This window comes from Urocitellus parryii, unplaced genomic scaffold, assembly GCF_045843805.1.
Source record: "Urocitellus parryii isolate mUroPar1 unplaced genomic scaffold, mUroPar1.hap1 Scaffold_61, whole genome shotgun sequence".
Classification (NCBI taxonomy): Eukaryota; Metazoa; Chordata; class Mammalia; order Rodentia; family Sciuridae; genus Urocitellus; species Urocitellus parryii.
Genome location: NW_027554109.1, coordinates 379,319 through 396,934, shown reverse-complemented (window position 1 = coordinate 396,934; position 17,616 = coordinate 379,319). Strand labels below are relative to the sequence as shown.

The 17,616-nt window shown below is 35.2% G+C and overlaps 1 protein-coding gene across 1 annotated transcript; it reads left to right on the top strand.

The window, feature by feature from the left end:
* The first annotated feature begins 2,987 nt into the window (after positions 1–2,987).
* On the top strand, positions 2,988–3,590 carry LOC144252849 (tumor suppressor candidate gene 1 protein-like). The gene has a single exon (XM_077794928.1). It carries the CDS (start codon positions 2,988–2,990, stop codon positions 3,588–3,590), a length of 603 nt encoding a protein of 200 aa, XP_077651054.1.
* Positions 3,591–17,616: the final 14,026 nt, after the last annotated feature.

Genomic DNA, 17,616 nt, shown 5'->3' with positions numbered 1-17,616 from the left:
AATTGGTTTCATAAATATAAAGTACAAGTATTCTATTGGATTTTATATCTTTTTATTGGGGTAAAACTGTCAATTTTATTATAGGAGAATCATAACCTCTTACTGTTGAGGAAGAGCAGCTAAAGGGACTGGAATGAATATGATGAAACAAAAAGAGTTGACTGAACCCAGGGTCTGACACATACTAGGTAAGCACTATACCACCAGTTTCCTATACACAAAACCTTTTTTTTCTTTTAAGGAAAGCCCTTCCTAAGTTGTCCAGACTGGTCTTGAACTTGTGATTCTCCTAATTTAGCATTCTCATAGCTGGTGTTACAGGCCTCTGTCAACGCACCTGGGGATTCATGTACTTTTGAGATTTCTCTGTACCAAGCAACTTGTTATTGTTTAGAAGTTCTTATTCATCAAAGAGAACACAATGTCTAATCTTTTTTCTAATTAGAACCACATATATTTATTTTCTTCTTTTAAGGTCCATTATAGCCCTATATTTTCTTTTAAATTTTATCAGTTCTATAATTTATCTTAAATTTTTCATTTATTTCCATATATTTGTTATATTACTTGTCCAATGATATTTTCATATATAGACCACTCACTAAAGTGGGAAGCAGCCTTTTGTATGTCAATATTTAGAAATAAATGTAATGCTCATCTCCAGATATATAACATTGGCAAATTAGTGTAATTAAATATAAATTTAAATACAAGTCAATAATTGTGGCAGTGATCATTTTAGTCACTCTGTTGCCCCAAATTCTATTTTGATTTAGAAATTACATTGTCTCTACTTCCTGTTTAGATTGATTGGTGAAATCTCCACTAATCATAGGTGAACACTCATTGATACCTAAGAATACTTTCATTACTATTATTGATATATTTTTGATGGATTAATGTTTTTCTTTTATCCTTTCCTTCATTGTCTTCATCCCTCCCTCTCTTCCCCTTTTTCTTCCTTCCTTCTTTTCATAAAGTAAACACAGTTGTATATACCATCTGCCTGCCTCACAGTCATAGTAAAAATGGATTCTGCCCTTTATGAAAATAGATATAAAATTAGATAGTTGCCATTAACATATATCAAATAGATTGGCAATTTTATTGGACCTTCTGTTGCTTGATCAGTTATGTCTGCTTATCATCGCATTTTACATTATTCGATTCATTTGTTAGGACAAGAGTGTATTTAGGATTTGAGGATTGTGTATAGAGGATATGCCAGCGGGCCTTTCCATTCAACAAAGGCCAATGTTCTGTAAAAAATACATTAGCTAATGATGCATCACAAAAGCTACAAGAAATTTAGAAGATATTCTGCAAGGAATACAGCCTAATTTTATTGGAAGCAGTAAAAATGAGATACTACTAGATTTACAAATGTGGGAGTATGGTGAGGAATGGTACCTACAAAAAGTAAAACAAAACACCCAGGGGATGAATGGCTCCAATGCCAATTTTTCTTTGTAGTTTATGAGGCACATCTTTCTTACTATTCCACAGGCCCTCAAAATCCGAAATCTCTAAACCTGAGAGTTCATGGTCTTTCCTTAATACAAATGTTTTCTCCTGCATTTTCTATATACACCAAAAGAACATATTCTTGGTTCCACAGGCCACGGAGAAGGCAGTTACTGTCTGCAACAAGGTTTAAAATGTCTGCTTTTAATGGAAACTGAGAATGGCATGATCTCCCATAAAACTACACTTACATTATTTTAAATTCTGAGATTACATCTTCCTTTCTTATTTCATGAAATGATTGTAACAGTTTGAGGTATTTTAGGATCTTACTTGATAAAACAAAAATTTTGAATAACTGTATTTTCTCCTAGTCACAATTTTATTTGTACCATTCATACAAAAATGCATATCTATGAACCAGGGTTCTCATGTGTTCTTTTTTTTAGTTGTTGATGGACCTTTATTTTATTTATTTGTATGTGGTGCTGAGTGAGAATGGAACCCAGTGCGTCGTGCATGCTAGGCAAACGCATTACCACTGAGCCACAACCCCAGCTCCTCTTGTGTATTATTCATTTACTTGTTCCAGTGTTTTGGAGATTTTATTAAACCTAAGAATTACCTAGGACCTTGTTAAAATGTAATTCTTTTCCCCGTCTCCCCAAAGATATTCCAGCACCAGTACCTAATTCTTACTTTACAATAGTAGAAATACACTGTGGGTGAACATTATTAAAAACAAGGAAACTTATTCACTTGTTATGCACTTCTCCCCAGAAATTTTGAAACTTGTCAAATATTCAGTTTCTTCAATGAAAGGGGCACATCTTAAGTTTCATAGGTTTAAGGGACTGGCTTGAGCAAATAAACCAATGATCCCCTTAACTCCATAAAATTGAAAACAATTTACAAAGTGGATTTTCTGGTTGTTCAGAACTTGTAATTGTCTGTATGATCTGGAGTGCTACCTCTCCTTGCTCCAGAGTCTCAAGACAAGTGCTCAGGCCCATTCCGTTGAATGTTCTATTAAGCACAGAGATGGGTTTAACCGCTAAGTTTTAAATGAAATAATGACAGCTTTTCAGTTTGCCTCATAATTCTGTCCCATTACTTATTACTAGAAGTAGTAGTTTTGATTTTGAGACTGCCATATAAAAAGCAAAGTAACCAATGGTGGTTGAGCTGGAGAGCAGGACTGGACGAGGCCGTCTTGTTCCTGCAGTGCCCAGGCCTGCAGGGAAGCGCCCAGCAGAGGATACTCGCTTTTCCCCGCCTGGCCAGAGGGATGAGCAGAAAGAGCTCCCCCAGGGCATTGTGTGTGAGCTGAGCCCAGAGATAGCAGGCCCAGGGGGGTAACTCCGCCGCGGGAAACAGGACACGCCTCAACCCGGGCAAATTCCCGGCCTCTTCTGGCCACAAGCCAGCTGTCGCTGGACCGCCCCGCCGGTCCCGAACTGGTCCGCGCCTTGGCGCTCGGCCCCTGGGCCCTTGGCGCTGGCAGCGCGGTTAGGATCGGACGGATGTGGCGCATGCGTGGTGGCGCCACCCGGCGCGGGAGCTGTGGCTGCGGGGACACAGATGGGCCAGGCCGCCCGGGCTGGGTTCCGCAGCGCGGCGGAGGCGACGGGGGTTGGCGAGGCTGTGCGGGTGGCGCCCGACAGCAGCTGGAGGAGCGTTTCGCGGACCTGGCAGCGAGCCACCTGGAGGCCATCCGCGCGCGGGACGAGCGGGACCAGCAGAACGCGAGGCTGCGCGAGGCGAATGCCCGGCTGCGGCTAGAGAACCGGCGGCTGAAGCGCGAGAACCGCAGCCTCTTCCGTCAGGCTTTGCGGCTCCAGGGGGAGGGCGGCGACCGGATGGCCGCAGAGGCGGCCCTGGGTCCCCCGGAGGCTGGCACGAACCGGAGGGAGAGAGATGGTCGCCGTGAGGATGAACCAGGCAGCCCCAGGGCCTTGAGGGCCCGGCTGGAGAAGCTGGAGGCCATGTGCCGCAGGGCCCTGCTGCAGCTGCCCCTCGAACAGCAAGGGCCGTGCCCGCGTGTGGACAAGGAGGAGCCGCCTGTGCAGGAGCCCGACTCTGGCCTCTGTGCCCAGGACCCGGCGCCCCCAGGGCCCTGGCTGTAGCCTCCGGCCTCAACCGGGAGAGGCGGGGCCTCCTGAGCGCCCCTCCTTCCGCGCTTGCTGCTTCCCCACCCTACACTGCTGGACCACTGAGCTCAGTGCCTCCAGCCCACCACCTGACACTTCCGGTGGCGCCCTGCCTCTGCCCGCGGGGTCCTGCCAGTGTCTGGGCTCTGGAGCCCCCATGTGTGTGGGCACCTGCTTCTGGGCCCTGCTGGTTCCACTGGAAGAGGCCCTGCAACAGAAGCGCAGGTTTTGAATCAGCAAGAACTGGTTCCTGGAAGCTCTTCCTAATTCATGAACCTTTCTAAGTGTATTTTTTGTTTCTCAATAATGATTCTTTGAGGGCTGAATAATGCTTCTTGAGTTGGTCGAATTTGATGTTCTTTCTTGAATCCACTAAAGCCGCCAGTTATTATTTCTTGTGTGGCCAATACTTTTGAGTGTGTGTTTTTATAAATAGGTATTCAATGGATATCCCACGAAGTACTACCTTTTTATAAAGAAGAAGAAGATATTTATGATTTAGAAATTCTTGTCTGCCCCTGGCTTAGTCCGCATACATTTAATATAAACTGATTTGTTTCACCCCAGAGAATTTTTAAGTATATTCCTATAGGTAATCCTTAGAACTGGTAAATAAAAGTAGTCCATTAAAAATGATCTAAAAGCTTCCCATGACTATTATTTGAAGTGTGTTAAAATTTTATATGTGTCTGTAAGAGATGTATAGCTTTCCTATTTTAATATCTAGATTTGGTTATCCTTTGTAAGGTTTTATTTATTTAATTTTTTACTTTATGTAACTGATCTTTTAAAATAACGTAAAGATTAGTTCATCTAAGCATTTTTCATTATTATTGCATTAATATTAGAGGTTAACCAATGTGTAGCTAATTTGTATCATTTTAACTGTTTAACAGCTTTTAAGAAATTGTAAGTTAGTTGTACATCAAAAACACCCAAGTGGAATCATTTTGGTTTTCATCATGGTTTTTGTAGTGGTCAGGAAAAAGAGATTAATAACAAAACGTTTTAAGATCACATTTTTTTGCATTTTGTTCATGAATAACACTTTGGCCTACTAAGTAGTGAAGAGGATAACTTTGTACCTGATAAAAACTATAGAGGCAAAAAGTGTGACCTCTTTTTTCACCCATCATAAAGGTCATGGTCAATACTTCTATAATTAAAGACAGGCTAACAAGAAAAAAGCATGGCAACTTTATCCAATCTAAATTTTAGGTAAAACAAGAGCCTTTGGAAATTAAAATGAAAAACTCAGTGAAACCTGTGTTTATGACTAGATGGGAGGAATGGACATCCCTGTAGAATTATGATTTCATGAAAAGTATATGACCTATTGGTTATAGCCTGGAAAGACCTGTATGTTATCTTGGCTTCTCTATATGGCATTCTTTCCTTGGGCTTAAGGACAAGACCCCTTCTAGACTTAAGGGTCTTTTGACCTACTATCAGACAAAACAGATCAGAGAATTTCTTTATGGCCTGCTCCTGAGCAGAAAAGGATGAGAGAGTTTGAAAATATATCTGCATTCTGTAATTGAGGAAAAGCTGTTCTATGTTCTATGTTTCTATGAGCTGCATTGAGAAAAGCAAGTTCTACTTTGAATAACCTGCCAGGAAGAGAGCAGCAAGCAGGGAAAGAAATATAGGAAAAAAGTCAGAGACCACTTCTTCCAGGGCCCTCTAGTTCACAAATTACTAAGCATGACAAAGCATCATACTTTGGAGTATTGTTTTCTGAGCCTCATGGATTTAAGAGTATTTAAGTAATGGAAAGCATCAGGGAAAATCAAATGATGAGTAGAGCTGGTTACTACATATGGCATAGAATATGTGCTACACATGGCATAGCCCAAAAGTTCAGAGTATTTATTGTAATCACAAATAATTATTACAAACCAACGTGCAATGGAAACTCACTTTTGTTATTCTTCTACTTTGAAGTATTGAAAACACTTTCCATTTTGCTTAAAGATGATTGATACTCAGTTTTGAATATTTAAATTGTCCCTATGGCTAAAATGTAGAAGCAACTTGGCAAGAAAAGGTAAGTATATGAAAATTAATCCTATGCCCCTTTACTTCATATTCTAACTAGGAAACAAAGTAAAATATTTTTAGAAGACAGTTTATAACCCTACTGCTATTTAATTGTAAATTAGGGTTAAATTTGTTAATTTCTTTACTCTTTAGTTTTCTCATTAGTAAAAGGACTATAGCATCTACCTCAAAGTGTAAAAATTTTATTGAGATAAGCAAAATGCCTGCTTCAATTTGAGTGTTCAATTGGTGAGACTTGCAGTTTAAAGCACGAAAATTGAAAATGCATATTTTGCTTAACATTTTGTATTGCATTCTCGATTTTGCTTGTATATGACTTTATGAGTATTATCAGACATGTAAATTTTGACTATGTTGACATTTTTCCTTCCTCATAAGCAAATAGGAGAGATAAAACCTTATAAAATAAGTGGGTAATTTAATATAATGTTCAAAAATATTTGCCACTTGTTACAAAATTGTGAATATTGGGGCTGGGGATGTGGCTCAAGCGGTAGCGTGCTGGCCTAGCATGCGTGCGGCCAGGGTTCGATCCTCAGCACCACATATAAACGAAGATGTTGTGTTTGCCAAGAACTAAGAAAAAATAAATAAATATTAAAAAAATTATCTCTCTCTCTCTCTGTCCCCCTCTCTCTCACTCTCTCTTTAAAAACAAAATTGTGAATATTCAACAACGAAACAAAGTAGTTGGTTGTATAGTTCTTAAATACATTGTCTAAAAATTGTTTACAACATAAGTCTGAATGAATATTAAATTTGTTAAATTTACTGGTGAAAAAAAATTTTGTAAATTATTGAAGAAGATTACTCACACAGATTACTTTTGAGCTTAATTCTTTAACGGCATTAAAAATTCTGAGGGGAAATGCCATAGAAGATGCATCAAGACTAATATATATTTCAATTTTGATGATGTTTTCCAGGGTAACCAATAAAGTCATATGAAAAATGTTTTGTTATATTAAAGTATGTTATTAGAAAGCTTGGTCTAGGATCAGTTTGATCTAAAACTAAAACTGTAGTTTGCCATTTTCATAATTTCAGATCAGTTTTTCAGTAAGACAGTTTACAATTTTTAGAAATAAAACCCAAAAATATGTGTCTTAGGAAACAAATTCAGTGAGAAAAATTGGCATTTTATATTTTTATAGCTGCTACTCACAAAAAGTATTTTATCTTTTCCTTTATAAAAGTTAGGATATGAATCAAAGGAATAAAAATAAGTACTTACATAGCTCATAGAATAAATGGCCCTTGCTAAACTTCTTAAATATTATAAATATTTGAAAAATATTTAAAAACATTTGGTCTTCTTTAAATACTCTCACATAATATTGCCAATTCATAAATATTCCAGAATGAAACTAACACCCAATTATTTAATAAATTGAATTAATAATATAAACTAACAAATGTTAGCAGCATGATCTTGATTCCAATGTCAAAGACTATTTTCTATTTTGCTAAATGGAATAAATTTTACTGAGAATTTGTTACAAAATCTTCAGAAAACCTTCATGAATGACATAAATGTATATACACATAGAAAGGTGAATTTTCAATGTAGTATCCATTTCCTTTGATGTAAGGGACATTGTATATTTTAAAAACTTTTAAAAAGTCATTTATGTATATGAACAGGTGTTTTTGTTTGAATATGTATAACTTTTAAAATAGAAATATAATGTGTTTGCTTTATAAATTGAAAAATATTGGCATTTTCATTCCCATATGTACTACCCATATGGGTATAAACTCTAAGACATTGCTTAAAATAAATAAGGAAATATAGCTACTAAATTTTGTAGAGGGCATCCCTATAATTATAAACCATCTCCGAAAATTGTATGACATTAAAATATGTTTTTAATAGCCTCTACTTAGTAAACATTATTCTATTTCATATGTAAATCTAAAAGTATAACTTGAGGGGGAAATGATTTCTGTTCATCTTATTTTTTATATGGACTAAAATTCTGCAATTTTAGAGCTGAAAGAGACCTTAGAGGATTTTACCTGTGTCCTTCAGAAATTTTTGTTAACAAGTTAACTTTCAAGGGATCTACATTTTACATGGTACTCTACTAATGGTCAGATTTCATCTTATCCAAATTTAGCATGCAGTTTTCTGTCTTTTTTCAAGCTTTCTCTATAATACAATGCTGCTGGTAAGTTGCGCTGTGACAGTTTTCAAGAATTTTTAATTAGAGTTAATTTGAATGCCCAAGTTCTAAAATATTAATGATGTTCAAGAGAACTCTTTAGCTCTAAAATTTAGACTTTTGTCTTCTGAATTGAAGAATTAATTAATGTTCTACCTTAAATATAATTCAAATTTTACTACATATAATGATATAAAGAAGACTTTGATGTATACATTTGCTCTTTTACATATGTAAATGCCTACTGAGGCTTGAATTTCTCAGTGTGATTAAAAGTCTTAAGTATGCTGAATAATTAAATAGTATAGCTTATATTTATTTCTCATATTTTTCTCAGTATCATTTTGTTAAACATAATTTCTCTAATCATAACTGATTTCTGGTGTTAATTTTCATTGTGTTCCCAGATTAAATGTGTGTTTCAAAAGTTTCAAGAGCATTATTGGATGATGGAAGAATACTATTATAATCCTATTATAGTTATAATTAAAAATATTATTTTAAATAAATTGTAATTATCTTGTTAATATTGATAATCCTATTTTCTATTGATGTTTATTCTGTTTCTTCACATTTTGATCTATGTTCTTCAAGACAACATGGAAATAAAAGGCAAATGCTTACAGAAAGATGAGGACAGAATCAAGTAGTTGAAGAAAGTTGGTTCAGAATAGAACGGACATGATAATATAGGTCAACATAATGCCTACTTTTCATATAATCCTCACATCTCAGAAAGTGAGAGCTTTAGCTACTAATCCTGTTCATGAGGTCTTCCCATTTGTGAACCAATTACCTCTCAAATGCCTCACCTCCCAATTCCAGCATATTGGGATTAGGATTTTAACATATAAACTTTGAGAGGAACATAAACATCCAGTCCATTACATAGAATGTGGGCAGATATTTGGGCAGGAACTGGGTTTGCTGGCATAGGAATCATTTAGATCTTTTTTTTTTACTCCAAAATATATTTAGTGAAATGCTATATTAATCTACCCATTAAGATACTAACATATATGCAATATGTTTGCACTATTTTCTTTGTATGACTCAGCTAAGAAAACATTTGAATCTACCTCTGTCAACTGTCCATGTAAAACATGTATCCCCATATCTTTAACCCTGTATCAACAGATTTCAAAAAGATGGTAAACTAAAGGAAGAGTGCACTTCCCAGCAGTTGCTTAGCACCAAACTTAAAAAAGTGGAAATGCTATTCCTTAGCAATGTAGGTAACTAAGGAAACTCACTGAAATTGAAAACTAGACAGTAAAAGAAACCATACAGACACAGACACTCAGAAACTTTGAACATAAAATAAGATATAATATGTTAGAGATGGCACCTGCTTGGCTAGGAGCAGCAATAGGAGAAGCACAGGCAAGAGGCAAAAGTATGGCAAAAAAAGGAAAAAAAGAGTCCTTGAGGAACCTGTGGACTAGAGAGGGAGGCTGATCTTTATGGACCCAGAGGGCGGGGGGGGCGGAGTTTGTTGAGTGAAAAAGCAACTAAAATTGCTTGGCCCGTGGGCAGATAGTTGGGCAGGAACTGGGTTTGCTGGCATAGGAATCATTTATCAATGCTGTGAGGCTACCATCAGAGACAGGAGTTTGGGAACTCATAAAGGAAGTTGCCAGCAGACCCATCAGTACCTTAGTATGAGCCCCAGAGTCTTCCTGGACCACAGTGACTGAGATAGGTGTAAAAAAAACTGTGCTGAGAGCATACAGCCACATCCCTTGGTTCCTGGTGTTCCAGACATCCCACAGAGATCAACATCTCCTTGTCAACGGGGCATGTATTAAATATCAAAAACAAACAAACAAACAAAAAAAAAAAAAAAAAAAACAGAGTTTCAAGGGTCAACTAAGACCAAACCCCAGCTGCTGCAGCTTTCAATTTGGAAGTCTGCACCAACCACACTACAAGAATATACAGTTTGTCAGCATTTACCAGTCTATCCCAGCCTATACTAGGAGATGGGAAGCTGAGAGTTTCTACAATCAGAATTGGCTCTTAGACACAATGACTGGCAGCTAGGTGAGGAACACATAAATTTAACAATCCTTAGTCCTTAACCCAAGGGTTATATACCCTAGAAATAAATACAAAAAAATGAAAATTTATTCTTGTCACCAGTTTTGACCCACTCAGCATAAATGAGTTTTTTTTTTTTTTTGTTTGTTTTCCTTAAGTGTTTCTACCTCCCCATACGTATCCCTATTTTTTTACTTTGTTCTTTAATCTTTAAAAAATTCTTTAAAATCATTTTATCATATTTTCTTATTTTTTAACTCTAAAAAAATTCTGTAAGATTGTGTGTATGTGTGTGTGTGGGGGTGTCCCACTGTGCAGATAGGCTCAAATATATGTGTTACTATAATTTTACTTTCATTTTAGTTACTTTCTTCTTCACTTGTTTATTGTTTAGCTTTGCTTTGAGTAGATGGTACATAATTATATGTATATTTGTGTTATTTTGATCTTACATTTGTTTGTACCTTGTTTTTTGTCCTTCTTATTGCTGCTTCTTCACTTTTAACATCCACTAATACTCAAAATTTCCTGTTCCCTCTTCTCCTGCTTTTTTAAAAATTACATTTCTTATTTTTGTATTCTTCCTCCTATAGCTGTCATCACTACCTTTCATCTGTTCACTTTCAAATATTTCAGATGTTCTCTTGCCTTCCCACCCCTCTATATTCCCTTCACTTAAGAAATGATACTCCCATTAAAATGATTAAATGGTATATGTAATTTCTATTCCATCTCATTCATGTTTTGTGATTATTAATACAGTGGATGATGTAAAAGATACCTGTTCTTTATGCCTAATCTATTTCATGAATTTTATTATTAGTGCTTATGTTAAGTACTGACTCCATTATTCCTACATAGGTGACAATTAGTGTAACAGACATCAAGTTAGAAAACAGAGGCTGTACATCTGTTGCCAATATTATTGTTATTCCTGGCTTCCATCTTCCTCTAAGAATGGATGGAAAGTGACTGGAACACTTTAAGTTGCCAAATACGTGTCCTGATAAATAAAATATACAAAACTCAGACAAATAACAGCAAATCTCATCCAATGCATTACTTGGCCCTACCTTAGCCTTAATAATACTTCAACACATTTAACTGGGAGACAGCAACCTATAATCAACAATCAGGCCCCATGGAGTAATAACAAGAGAGGGACTTCAGTTTGCACTCCTAGATGTATTCCACTCCTGGAATATGGGGGAGAAAGAGAGATGTCCTGGACATCTGAACTTCCTGAAAAGTTCCAGAACAAAAAAGGTAATTATACACAAAAGGACAAATGTATAAAAGAGGAAGGGAAATTCATATCAATTTATGTGCAAGTCCAAGACCTCTGAATACATGATGATATAGGCAAACAAATGTCCCCCCAAAATTGACAATACCCCAACAAAGGATTTCACAGCTATGGAATTAGATGAAATTCCAGAGAAAGACTATAAAAAACTGATTCTTAAAATGTTTGATGAACTCAAAGAAGATCTAAGAGAGGAATTAAGAGAGAAAATACAGGAGATAAAAAACCATTTCAATAAAGAAATGGAAATAATGAAAAGAAACAAATCAGAACTCCTGAAAATGAAAGACAAAAGGAATCAAATTAAAAATTCACTTGAAAGTGTAGAAAAATTAACTTGAAAATGTGTAGAAAAAAAAAAAAAGAATGTCAGGCCGTAAAGACAGAACTTTAGGTCTCAGACACAGGGTATATGAACTTGAATACACAACTATAGAGTAAAGGAAAAAAAAGCAAAAGATCATGATCAGAATTCTGGGATAGCATCAAGAGGACAAACTTAAGAGTTATTGGAATATAGGATAATATGGAGATACAAATTAAAGGCATTAAGAGCAACTTATATGGAACAGTAACAGAATTCCTGCCCCCCTATATTAGAAATGAGAAAGACAACAAAATACAGAAGGCTTATAAGACACTAAATAGAAAATATCAGAATAGAACCTCTCCATGGTGCATCATAATCAAAATTCCTAACATAGAAAATAGGAAAGAATATTAAAAGCTGTTAGAGAAAAACATCAGGTTACATTTACAGGCAAACCAGTAAAGTTTATTTCTGACTTCTCATCTTAGACCCTAAAATCAAGGAGGAATTAGAATGAAATATTGCAATATCTATAAGAAATAATTGTCAGCCAAAATAGCAATATCCAGCAAAGTTATCTTTCAAAATAGATGAAGAAATAAACATGTTCTCTGACAAAGATAAACTACTAGAGTTTTTGATCACTAAGCTATCACTACAAAGAATATTCAAAGATATATTTCCATTAAAATAAATGCCAAATCAAACTGATGAAGACCACTAAAAGTGCAACCACTTAAATGAAAATCAAGTCAGAATTAAACAAATCAAAATGGCATGGTATAACACACATATGTATAATGACATTGAATTTAAATGCTCTCAATTTTCCGATTAAGAAATTGATTAGCAGACTAGATTTGAAAAACACAATCAAACTATGTACTCTTTGCAAGAAACTCATCTCACAGGCAAAAACACACACTTGCTGAAGTAGAAGGATGGAAAAAATATTTCATACAAATGGAGTTTTCAAAACAAGCAAGAGTAACTATTCTTATGTCAGACAAAGCAGATTTTAAGCAAAACTTTATCAGAAGAGACAAAAATGCCATTATTTATTAATAAAGGGAACAATCCAACAAGAAGACTTAATAATATGTAATACATTAGCCCCAAATGTTAATGCATTTAAAAATTCTTCCTAACATTAAATCCAAGATAGATCCCAATATAATAATACTGAGTGATTTCAACACACCCTTATCATCAATAGACAGGTCATCCAAACATAAAATCAATAAAGATATTCCCAACCTAAATGATACTACAAATCAAGCAGACCTAATATACATCTACAAAATATTTCATACCAAAACACCTAAACTCACCTTCTCAGCAGCTCAGAAAAGTATTCTAAAATAGATGATGTTTTAGACCACAATATAAGTCTTAGCAAATACAAAGAACATGAAATAATCCCATGCATTAGCAAATACAAAGAACATGAAATAATCCCATGCATCCCATATTATCAGATCATAATGAAATGAAGATAGAAATCAGTAGCAAGAAACATAATAAGAACCATATATACACATGGATATTGAAAAATACTCTTTTAAGTGAAGAATGGACCATAGAAGAAATGAGAGAAAAAATAAATTCTTAGAAACAAATGAAAACAGAGATACAACATATCAAAATCTCTGTGACAATATGAAAGCAGTTCTAAGAGGAAAATTAATAGCATTGAGTACCTACATTAAACAATAGATTCCAAATAAATAAGCTATGTTGCATTTCAAGACCTAAGAAAAGGGAAAACAAACTAATTCCAAAATCAGTAGGAAACAGGAATCAATTAAAATCACAGCCACAAATCATGAAATTGAGAATAAAAAAAATAGAAAGAGGTGTTTCTTTGAGTAGATAAATATGATTGATAAACCCTTAGTCAAACTAACCAAAAGAAAGAGAGGACCCAAATAAACAGAAAGGAGAAAGGAGATATCACCAGGAACACTTCTGAAATCCACAGGATCATTACAAACTATTTTGAAAAATTATACTTCAAAACGAGAAAGTCTAGAAGGTATTGACAATTATATATATGTATATAAACTAAACAGACCAATACCAAGTACTGAAACAGCAATTAAAAGTCTACCAACAAAGAAAAGCCCAGGACCACATGGATTCTCAGCTGAGTTCTACCACACCTTTCAAGAACTAGCATCAGTCTTTCTCAAATTATTCCATGAAATCAAAAGAGAGAGAACACTCCAAAATACATTGTATGAAGCCAGTATAACTCTAATACCAAAACCAGACAAAAACACACCAAGGAAAGAAAACTACAGACCATCATCACTGGTTAACATAGATGCAAAAAATTCTTAACAAAATATCTGCAAACCATATTCAAAAGCACATTAAGAGAAAATACATTATGATCAAGTGGGTTTGATCCCAGGTTTGTGAGATTGTTTCAACATACCTACATCAAATGTAATTCACCACTTAAAAAGAACTATACAAGAATCATAAGATCATTTCAATAGATGCAGAAAAAGCCTTTGATAAAATCCAGCATGTTAAAAAAACACTGGGGAAACTAGGGATAGAACAGATTTGCCTCAACATTAAAAAGGTTAAATAAGACAAACCAAAAGCCAACATCATACTGAACAGAGAAAAACTGAAAACATTTCCTCTAAAATCAGGAAAAAGAAAATGATGTCTACTTTCACCATTTCTGTTCAATACAGTTCCCCAAACTCTAGGCAGAGCAATTAGGCAAGAGAAGAAAATTAAAGGAACAGAAACAGGAAAAGAAGAAGTCAAACTGTCTCTTGTTGCTGATGACGTGATCCTATATCTAGAGGCCATAAAATTCCACCAGAAGAATTCTAGAGCTGACAAATGAATTCAGTAAAGTAACAGGTTACAAGATCACCCTTCATAAACCAATTACTTTCCTGTACTCCAACAGTGATTCTGTTGAAAAAGAAATCAGGAAACCATCTCATTCACAATAACCTCAAAAAAAAAAAATCCTTGGGAGTTAATCTAACCAGAGATGTGAAAGATCTCTAAATAAAATTTATACAACACTAAGAAAAAAATTGAAGAAGGCCTTAGAGGATGTAAAGACCTCCCATGATCTTGAATAGGTAAAATTAATATTGTCAAAACAGCCATACTACCAAAAGCAATTTACAGATTCATTGAATCAAACTACTAATGACATTCTTCACAGAACTAGAAAAGCCAGTAATTAAATTCATTTTGAAGAATAAGAGAACCAGAGTAGCCAAAGCAATTCTGAGCATGAAAAGCAATACAGGAGGCATCTCAATGTCTGATTTAAAATCATACTACAGATCTACAGTAAAAACAAACAAACAAACAAACAGCATGGCATTTGCATCAAAATAGACATGAAGACCAATGGAATAAAAAAGACAGAGAAAAACCCTCATATTTACACTCATCTGATACTTGACAAAGATACCAAAAATATATCTTAGAGAAAGGATAGTCTTTTCAACAAATGATGCTGGGAAAACTGGATATACATATACAGAAGAATAAAATTAGATCCCTATCTCTTATTCTGCGCAAAAGTCAAATCAAAGCAAATGAAACACTTAGGAATTAGACCAGAAACTGCAACTGCTATAAGAAAATATAAAGCCAACACTCTATATATTGGTGCAGGCACCAACTTCCTTAACAAGACCCTTAAGGCTCAAGAAATAAAACCAAGAATCAAAAAAATGGAGCAGCATCAAATTAAACTTCTGCACATCAAAGGGGATGAGTCTACAGAATGACAGAAAATCTTTGTCAGATGTTTCTCTGACAGGGGATTAATATCCACAATATATAAAGAACTCAAAAAGTTTAATGCTGTCCCACAAGAAAAAAACCCCAAATAGCCCAACATATAAATGGGTAAAAGAATCTAATCAGACATTTTTCAAAAGAATAAATATAAATGGCCAACAAATATTTGAAAAAATATTCAACATCATTAGCAATTAGGAAAGAAAATGCACATTCAAACTGCACTGAAATTTCATCTCACACTAGTCAGAACTACAATTATCAAGAATATGAATAATGATAAATGCTGAAGAGGATGTGGGGGAAAAAGGTCCACTCATACATAGATGAATGAATTAAGAAATGTGGTATATATACACATTGAAATTTTATTCAGCATAAAGATTAAAATTATGGCATTTCCTGGTACATAGATGGAAACAGAGAACATCATGAAATAAACCAGACTCAGAAGTCAAGGGTCAAATGTTTTCTCTTATATATGGAACCTACAGCAAAATAAGGAAAAAAAAAATTATGTGTAGTGGGATTTGATATTATAAACATATAGGGAATTTCAGTGGAGTAGAAGAATGAGATTTGAGAATGAGGGAGGAGGAACTGGAAAGGGGAGGAAATATAGAAAGATTTGAACAAACTCATGCTGTGTGCATACATAAGTATAACCCAGGGTATTTAACCTTTTTGTATATGTAATAAGCACGAATCAAAAATAAATAAACACCCCTTTCTCAGCTCCACTGAATCACTCAGGCCCATTGTGTACATGGCCTATTCTAAAGGAATGAGAGGAAGGCTGTCTTATGCCCTGAAGACCTGTCCCAAAGTGGACTCTCAGTTGCTAGGAGTTCAATGGCTTCTGGTCTAGGGGTGGGAGGTTTCTCTCCTCTCAAGCCACCAATCTTCTTTGGCTGTTTCTCTTCTATAACCAATGCAGCCTTTTATGCCGTGTCTAAGACGTACAGTTACCTAACCCCCAATTTCTGGAAAGAAACTGTTCACCAAATCTCCCTATCAGGAATTCAGGGACCATCTTGTGAAAATTCACACTAGAGTATCTGTGCAGTGGACCCAGGCTCCAGCTGTGGCTACAACATGGGGGTTTGTATGCAAGAAAAATAAAGTGAATGAAACCTGTTATAAAACAAACAAAAATTAAAGGAATGAAAGGAAGATCAATGGAGTACAGGAAGGAGAATGGGGGTGGGCGGAGGGGAAAGAAAGTTAAGAGGGAGGACAACAGGGACTAAAATGAAGTATATCAAATTCCATACATGTTTGACTTTGTCAAATTGAATCCAATTATGTATAACAATAATGTTTCAATACCTGTATCATAAAATAATTTGCTTGTTAGTATCCAGAATCATCATTCTTGCAGTTGTACAAGACAAAGAAGAGGGAATATTTACTGTTACCATCAAATACAAGCAGAAGCAAAGCTATTATGTGGGTATTAATCAGGACCTTCCCAGGTGCCTCATTCTTTTCATTGAATTGTATTAACTTTTGCTCTTTATGGCAATGCTACATTACAAATTTTTATACATATCTTTTATTTTGTATTTCTATGAATATATGTCTGTGATAAATTCATATAAAGGTGTTTTTAGATGAAAAAGGATCTGCAGTTTTTTGTTTATTGTTATCTATCTATCTATTTATTTATTTATTTACTTTGTACCATACACTAAACCCAGGGGCACTTAACCATTGAGCCACATCCCTAGGCCTTGTTATATTTTATTTTGAGATAGGGTCTTGCTAAGTTGCTTAAGGCCTTGCTAAATTGCTGAGGCTGACTTTGAACTTGTTATCCTCCTGCCTCAGCCTCCCAGAGATGCCGGAATTACATGCATATGTCAAGTCACCATGACCAGTGCATATGCAGTGTTAATTGCAAAAGACAATAGCAAATTACTCTCTTCAGAATTCATACTGATAATATGTCAACAAAAAAGCTTTGCCACTGCCTGTTTTTTATATTTTTGCCAGGTAATATAGTACCAAATATTTGTCTTTAGCTATATCACTGATGAAAAATGTGGTTAACATTGTATGTTTTAAATTGCATGTCTCCCATAACAACATAGATTAAGCTAAAACCACCATTTATACTGCTTTAGAAGTTGACATTCACATAGATTATACTTTAGAGACATTTATATTTCCTTTCATGTGAACCTTTGGGAGTGCTGAAGGGTAATTGTGCAAACAGTATTTTTTTCCTAAAATCTCCTAACTTCATGCTGCTTTTAATCTACAAATTTTCATGTGATCAATTTTTCAGTCTTCTATGATTTGTAGATTTTATATAAATATGTAAAA

Excerpts from the sequence above, each read along its gene's own strand:
- LOC144252849 (XM_077794928.1), top strand. The coding sequence starts at position 2,988 with ATGTGGCGCATGCGTGGTGGCGCCACCCGGCGCGGGAGCTGTGGCTGC.